The sequence below is a fragment of the Callorhinchus milii genome, unplaced genomic scaffold (genome assembly GCF_018977255.1).
Source record: "Callorhinchus milii isolate IMCB2004 unplaced genomic scaffold, IMCB_Cmil_1.0 Scaffold3, whole genome shotgun sequence".
Classification (NCBI taxonomy): domain Eukaryota; kingdom Metazoa; phylum Chordata; class Chondrichthyes; order Chimaeriformes; family Callorhinchidae; genus Callorhinchus; species Callorhinchus milii.
Window position 1 is genome coordinate 8,587,745 of NW_024704744.1, and position 8,339 is coordinate 8,596,083.

General features: G+C 47.0%; 1 protein-coding gene across 1 annotated transcript in view; it reads right to left on the reverse strand.

Moving 5' to 3' along the window:
- Positions 1–7,977, reverse strand: part of agpat5 (1-acylglycerol-3-phosphate O-acyltransferase 5 (lysophosphatidic acid acyltransferase, epsilon)) — a 66,719-nt gene extending 58,742 nt beyond the window's left edge. Inside the window, exon 1 of the mRNA XM_007894038.2 lies at positions 7,668–7,977. Within this exon, the coding sequence (XP_007892229.2) occupies positions 7,668–7,886 (219 nt within the window). The 5' untranslated portion in view covers positions 7,887–7,977. The remainder of the gene's footprint in view (positions 1–7,667) is intronic.
- Between the last annotated feature and the right edge of the window lie 362 nt (positions 7,978–8,339).

Sequence of the window (8,339 nt, forward strand, 5' to 3'; positions counted from 1 at the left end):
GGGGTTCATATAAGGTTCTTTGAAGGTGGCAGAACAGGTGGATAAAGCTGTTAAAAAAGCAAACGGGATACAAGGCTTTATAAATAGGGGCATAGATTACAAAAGTCAGGAAGTTATGATGAACCTTTACACTGGTTAGGCCTCTGCTGGAGTACTTGTTGGAGAGAGTGCAAAAGAGATTTACCAGGATGGTACCAGGAATGAGGGACTTCAGTTATCAGGAGAGGTAGAGAAGTTAGGATTATTCTCTTTGGAGCAGAGAAGGTTAAGAGGCGACTCAATAGAAGTTTTCAAAATTATGAGGGGATTCGATAGGGTAAACCAGGAGAAACTATTTCCACTGGCGGGGGGGGGTCGGTAACCCGAGGACACGGATTTAAAATAGTTGTTAAAAAAGAGGGGAGGTGAGGAGAATTTTTTTCACAGTGAGTTCGGATCTGTAATGCATTGCCTGAAAGCGTTGTGGAAGCTGATTCGATAACAACTTCTAAGAGAGAAGTAGATAATTATTTTGGGGGGAACAAGTTTGCAGGGCTATGGGGAGAAAGCAGGGGAGTGGGATTGATTTAGATAGCTCTTTTAAAAGAGCCGGCACAGACACGATGGGCCAAATGGCCTCCTTCCGTGCTGTATAATTCTATGATTCAATAACGTCTTTCACATTGGCAGGATGTCCCAAGGCGCTGGGCAATCAAGGGTTTGCACCGGAGCTTGGGGTTCGATATGAGAGGAGAGGGGAACAAGGGGGTGGGAAAATGGCCATGGGCACAGTCAAAGAGGAAGGTCCTGAGATGGACCTTGAAGAAGGCTAGGACACGGCAAGGTGAAGGGATTCAGGTATGGAGTTCAAAATGGAATGAGGAGTATGGAGTGAGGGCAAAAAGGTTTCTAGCACATTCAGATAAGCACAAACTTAATTGTAGTGTCAATGAACTGCCTTAGTTTTATTCTCATAGTTCAGAGTATTTGGAGCCCTTTCCTGCGCCACCATCCAAGCACCTCCTTCCCAGAACCTGTTTGATTTCTCATTCATTTAATTTAAACTTAATTTAACCTGCAGCTTAGTGGTTGGAGCGCTCGCCTCGCAAGCAAGAGGACCTGGGTTTGATTCCCAGGCAGGGCGAAACCTTAGGCAAGGTTTCTTACTCGATATGCCGCTGTTTACCCTGTTGTTAGTCAAATTGCTGATTGCTTTTCCATGGGTAAAAATCCATTAAAAAAACAACCGTTTATGGGACACTGCTGTGTGCAATTGGCTACCGCATTTTGCTCACAAAATATACAGTCAATTCACTTTACAATAAATTCTGAGAAGCGTTTGAGACATCTTGAAGACGTGATAAGGCACCATATCAAATGCAAGGATTATTATATATATTTAATTTCATTGAATAGAAGTTAAAGTTCCAGTTTTATTCCCATCCTCTGAATTCAATCCTAATGTTCGTTATTTCTCTTTGAGTGACTGCACGTAGCAGTATGAAAAAATCATTTCATTTCACTGTGAACATCTGACAAATTAACAAAATATGGTAAAAAGCTGGTTAATCATTTAATAGAAATTACTTTATAGTTATTTTAACATAAAAAATATGTAATTTACATTTATAGAGCACCTTTTATGTCAGAAGAATATCTCAAAGAACTCAACACTCCTGGTTGGGCACCCTAATTGGGGGTGGGAGCTGAAGGTGGGATGAGGAGGGATAAGATAACAACAACCCACCAAATTGCATTTGTATAGCACCTTTCACGTCCGGAGGACATCCCAAGGCACTGGACAGTCAGTGTTTCGGACCGAAGATGACCAAAACCGTGGAATGAGATGGGCCTTGAATGAGTGGAGGGCGCACGACAGAGCAACTCTAGAAACGAGTTCCAGATAGCAGGGGTAAAATCCTACCAAGTGAAATATCCACTTGAAGCAACCTTCCTGATTCATCGTAGTTGCAGCAGACAAATTACAATGAAAAGCAAGTTTCACGTGGAATTCTAGCTGCTTAGCAAGCAGCTCCGGTGACAGTCAGCATTTGAATTCAGCATTATATCTGCCAGCAAGGGTCTGCTGCTAAGGATCACAAACTGACGTTTCTCTCCAAGAGTTTAGGCTCCTATTAAGCTGTGTGTGAAGCACTTTTCGAGATAGTCTCCCAAGTTGAAAGGTGTTATGTAGATGTAAAATATTTCAGGAAAACATTTGTAAATTATGAGGTATCCGACTATTTTTTGAACAACCCCGAAGGTTTTTGCCTTCATCCCCTTTCTTGATAAATAGTTTAAAATACATAGGTTCTTTCCCAATACCTGCTCTAAATTTACATTTAGCAACCAGTGTTGCTACATCTAGGAGGTCAAGAAGAAATCACAAGATGTGTGCAACTTGGGTGAAGTTTAGTGCGGGTGAGCATGTGGGTGGACGAGTTTTGGATCAGCCGGATCCTGGTCATGGTGGAGCTGGGGAGACCGGCAAAGAGAGCATTTGAAAAGTCGAGTCGGGAGGTGACAAACGCATGGGCGAGTGTTTCGGCTGCGTCTGGAGTAAGGTACAGTCGGAGGTGGGCAATGTGGCAGAGGTGGAGGAAGGCGGTCCTGGTCAGCGACCGGGAAGGAAGGACAGCTTGTGGGTCTAACCTAACGCCTAGGTGGCGCATCCGTTCAATAAGTCTGAAGGATAGGCTGGGGAGGTTGAGGAGGTCAGAGACGCAGGATAGAATACATTGATGGGTGCCAATAAGTATGGCTTCCGTCTTCTAAACATTTAGTTGTAGGAAGTTTTTCCTCATCCAGGCCCTGATGTCCGCCAGGCAAGCCGAGAGAACATCGGCAGACCCGGAGTCGCAGCTGGAAGAGAAGTAGATTTGTGTGTCAACCGCATACATGTGGTAGTTTACCCTGTGTCTGTGGATGACATCGCCAAGATGAGGAGGGGATGAGAGAGGAGAGGCGATGGAGAGGATGGCGTGGTTGACCTCGTCAGAGAGATCCAGGAGGACAAGGAGGCAGAGGGAGCCCTCATCACAGAAAGAGAAGGCGTCATTTGTGACTTTGACAAGCACAGTCTCTATGCTGTGGGACCCTTCAAGGCTCAAAAGAATGAAGGACAAAGAAAAATAAAATGCGTCTTGTTTGTAGTTCAGATGCGCTATATTGAAACACCGTCTGCATTGAAATTCTGTTAACATATGAACAGATGAACTGTCAGATAGTGATGGTGTATCCTAAAATACGTTTAGTGATTCACCAAAGAAGTAACTCAGCAAAAGACACGACTGGAAAAAGACAACAGGCTAGAGTAAAGCAAATTCTACGCTGCATTTCTCAATCAATTTCGTTGCAAATCGATATCCAATTCCTTTTGATTTGGCTGAGACATCTACATCCACTGTGTAGTCCATCTGCACATGTTCATCTCGATCTGTCTGAAGTAATTAAATACGAACTGGCTGATCACTTTACTTCTGAGCTCAAGTTTAAACAGAGGATCTATTGTATCCTTAAATATTTCATTATGCAATTATGTATCCACAAGTGCTACAGTCAAAACTCACAACTCACTCCCAGATTCCACCTGAGCACCAATGCTTCTCAATCACTCATATAATTTATACCAGAACTGAGACAACAAACATCAGTTTGTCTGGGTTGAGCAGGAGTGGGGAGCAACAAACTACTAGTGTTCCTACCACTGGAGAAATGTGCACATTTGTGGAAGATGCATTTGTATAGGATGAAATACGATTCACTTCCCACACACACACACATATATATAATTGAATAGCCTGCTTACACTCATTGCTCACCTATGATATAAAGAACAGCGACGTCGCCCATGGAACCATACCACCAGCTTCAAAAGAATGTATTATGTGTGAAATTATGCAACACAGCATTGCCTAATTCCCTGGGGTGTCTAATGTTAAACCAAAGACCTCAATAATTATAATAATAATAATCCTTGCATTTGATATAGCGCTTTTCACGTCGGGAGGACATTCCAAAGCGATTCACAGAACACACTGTAAAGTGAATTGACTGTATATTTGTGGGCGAACGCGGCAGCCAATTGCGCACAGCAATGTCCCACAAACAGTCGTAGATTGAAAATGACCATTTTATTATTGTTTTGGGTTTTGGAGGGATTATTATTAGGTGTGTGGAGTAAGGAAACTTGCCCAAGGTTTCGCCCTGCCTGGAATTGAACTCAGGTCTCTCACTTGCAAAGCGAGTGCTCTAACCACTGAGCTACAGGACTCACACGGATGCTTAATGTGGCACTATTGTGAAAAAGGTGGGAAGTTCTCTCTGCATTTGGCCAGGTTGCTCCCTCATCCAAGTTTCAAATGGGAAGCACCATAAGCCATTTCAATGTAATAAGATTGTACCATAGTTATTAAAAGTTATAGATTAGATACCACAAATAAACCGACTATGGGAACAAAATATGGGAAAGTATACACTAAGCAAACTTGCTCCCACCCACATCACTACCAAATGTTATATTTCATCCCTGCTACCCCGAGGTCAGTAACTCATCTTGCTTTATGGACAGTGGGAACCTACAGTAATCTAACACAATTGGTCCTTTTTCCCACAACAGGCCAGCCAGCCACTGAGTGCCAGCAGGCTATTCAACTATGACTGCCAATTACAGCTGAACCACATACTCTTCTTTATATGCAGTTTCAAGCAAGAGGCCATTGGAATGAGATCACAAGTAGGAAACACAGGCAATCTTCAACTAAGGTTGTTCATGCCAAATGTAGTGCCCAATTCAAGGTTTGCTGTTTTTTTCCTCGAGTTATTTTAGCTTTGAACTATAGGAAATTTTTAGTAAGGAGGAGAGAAAAATATTGAGGCAGAAATTCCGGGTAATCAACTGCAGCTTATTTATAAATAAACCTGGAGTAATGAGATCTCAAACATGAACGTTGTTGGCTGAACATCATCATGCACTAGACATGGTGTGCTGTGAAAGCCATTGCCTGAACGAAAAACAGATAAAAAATAACATATTTTGTAACATTACTAATAAGATACCAGCAAATACGTTCAAAACTACATCTAACCTCAGAATTAAGACAAAGCTGCTCTTAAAGGGATTCTTCTTCTCCACTCTTTAACGCAGCGTGTGAACCATGGAATGATAATAATCATTGCATTGATAGCATTCTTACTACCCCAGATGATAAGAGTTCAAAATCCTCACCAGTCCGCTCCCTCCACTCAGCAGGCGGAGGCTTGCTCCTTGTCCCCCACCTGGCCTGCCCCACCATTGGCGGTCGGGCCTTCAGCCTCTTTTCCCCCACCTTTGGAACTCCATCCCACAGTTCCTTGTTCCCTGCTTTGCTTCCTTCAAGGCACGTCTCAAGACCCTACTCTTTTACCGCGACTTCTGTCACCCCCCTACCCTCCCACCACTCCTGATCCCAAACCCCTCCTCAGGTCCAAATCCCTGACTATCCAGTGCCTTGGGACGTCCTCCCGATGTGAAATACACTATACAAATGTAATTTACGATTGTTGAAATGTTTAAATATACCTTTCCGTAAAATGTAAGGGTCTGTGTAGTCAAATGAAGCAGGTAATTCACATGTAATAATGTCTCACAAACAGCTAGGAGGTGAATGATCAATTAGTTGGAGCAGGGTGGCCCAACTGGCATCCCATGGGCCGCACCCAGCCCAGGGGATGATCTTGGCCACAAACTACTGGCAACTTCAGGCCACCCGCTCCCTCCCTGGCGAACCATTCTCTGATTATAGCAGCTCAATGTGCAGGGCAATTGCTGCAGTGTATCAGAGTGTCCATCTCGAGCTGAGAGGAAGGCAAGTGGGTCTCCTTATCAATCATGTCCTACCAACTGCTGGCTGCTGTCAGACAGTGAGCCACGCCAATTGCTCACCCCAGTGAGCCAGGAGAGCGGCCGTCCGCGCTGTCAGATAATGAGCTGCACGGCTAATTGAGAAAGAGAGAGAGCAGCGTTTTGTGTTTCATTGTCAGGATATACGATCGGAGCTTTCCTCGACCGCAGAATACACTGTAAAGAGGAATGACTGTATTTTCTGGGTGAAACGTGGCAGTGTCCTGCAAACAGTAGATTGAATGACTACATTTTTGGGGGAGGGATTATTACCCCTGGAGGGCAATAAATGAGTTTTATTGATGGGATAGATATGTTTGCAATATTGGAGCCTCGAGGTTGACTGAACTGACTCGTCTTTTCCCTTTTGCCCCCACTCTCTGGAGCTCTATTAACACAATCCCTCCGATTCGCTCAAGGCACCTCAAGACCCAACTCTTTGACTGCAGTTTCAGTCATCTTTTCCCTCCCACCCCCAGCTAGGATGCCCAGCCAGCAGTATCGAGTGCTTTAATGTGTCCTTCTGACGTGAAAGGGGCGCTGTGTAAATGTTGTTGTTATGTTGCAGTTCTGGAAGGGAAACATAAAAATATTGCTTATGTGGCCTGGAACGTTCCTCAAATCTGGGATTGTGGCCTCCAGCAACCAAAGGGTTGGACCAACCTGAGTTAAGAGTATTGTTAGTCAGGACACAGAGAGAAAATGCCTTCTCTTTTCGAAAAGTGTCATGGGTTCTTTAAAATCCAGTTGAATGGGCAGACATGATCTCACCTTAAAATCTCATCCGAATGGCAACATCTCCAACATTGGAGCACTCCTCAAAAGCCAAGTCAACAAACTCAAAGTTCTCAACATGGGACTGAATCCCACAAACTTTTGACACAAAAGGCCAGAGATGAAAACAATTGTACCAAACCAAACTGACACAAATGGTAGTAAACCATGTGTGCATCAAGGAGTGTTCACATTGCTAAACTGGTTGAACTGCCAAACTTGTCTGGGAAGGCAAATCGGGGTGGATCCAATGCAACCCCCACCCAACCCCCAAGCTGGGTGGAAGATATAAGATAATTCAGAGTTGCTGATTCTGATAAGTTTGCAGTAACCACCGTAAGAAAAGTAGGTGTTACGTGGATCCTAGGCATTGTGCACTCACTGATTAAGACTCACACCTGAGAAATGGTCACTCGGACACAAGGTATCAAGAGAGCTGTGGAATAATAATAATAATACTCCTTGCCTTTGATATAGCGCCTTATCACTCCATTGAGGCGTCTCAAAGTGCTTCACAGGAGATACTGCAAAGTGAATTGTCTGTATATTTTGTGGGTGAAACGCGGCGGCCAATTGCGCGCAGCAGCGCCCCACCCACAAGCCGTCGCAACTGTACGCCGGCACAATGTACCATCTTCGAGAAGGATAACAACAACAATAATAGGGCAGGAAAAGGCGGGCGGGGGGGCGGGCGGGCGGGGGGACGGAAACCGAGACGGGCGCGGAGAGGGGGAGGGGGAGAGGGGGAAGGGGTGGGGTGGGGTTGGAGGAAACCTCTGAAGTTTCCGACACGGTGACCGCCCAAGTCCTCCGATTGCCTTGCGATAAAGGGGAGGGGAGGCTGCGGACATTTTTCAAGTGAAACGTCAATGGCTGTGGGGTGACAACAGTCAAACCATAAACTTGTGGGGGGGGAGTGGGAGTGGGGGGGAAGGGGAGAGAGTTCCAGACTGGGTCACAGGGGGGGAGGGGGGGGGGGGGATATCAAGGCCAAGTCTCTGTGTGAGTGTGAGTGACTGGTCTCTGATCTCACCTGGACCCCCGTGTAGTGCTCGAAGAAGAAGAGGACCATGCTCTGGTAGATGGCGTACAGACGGTCGTCCATCCTGTGGTAGTAGCGGGAGGGCAGGAGGCAGGAGAGGAGGCGCCAGGCCGCCCAGGTCAGCAGGTACGCGGGGACCGTGCCCATCATCACCGCCGCCGGCAGCCAGTACCGCAGGGACCGCGTGTGGACAACCAGAGAGAGCAGCATGTCCGCGGGGAGCAGAGAGGGAGGGAGGGAGCGACACCCACACACAGACCTGGGGCCCAGAGAGGAGCCGGGACTGTGGGCTGAGCGCGGAGCTGGGGGGGGGGGGGCGGGAGCGTGGGCTGAGCGCGGAGCTGGGAGGAGAGAGTGGGCTGAGCTCGGAGCTGGGGGGCGGGGGGGGGGGGGGGAGAGTGGGCTGAGCGCGGAGCTGAGTGTGGGGCTGAGCGCGGAGCTGGGGGGGCGGGAGTGTGGGCTGAGCTCGGAGCTGGAGGGTGGGGGGGAAGAGTGGGCTGAGCGCGGAGCTGAGTGTGGGGCTGAGCGCGGAGCTGGGGTGGGGGAGGAGAGTGGGCTGAGCGCGGAGCTGGGGCTTGCGGTGGTGTGTGTGTGTTTGGGGGCTGAGTGTGGAGCTGGGGGTGAGTTTGATGGGAGGGGGTGGGGGGGTAGACAGGGAGGTGC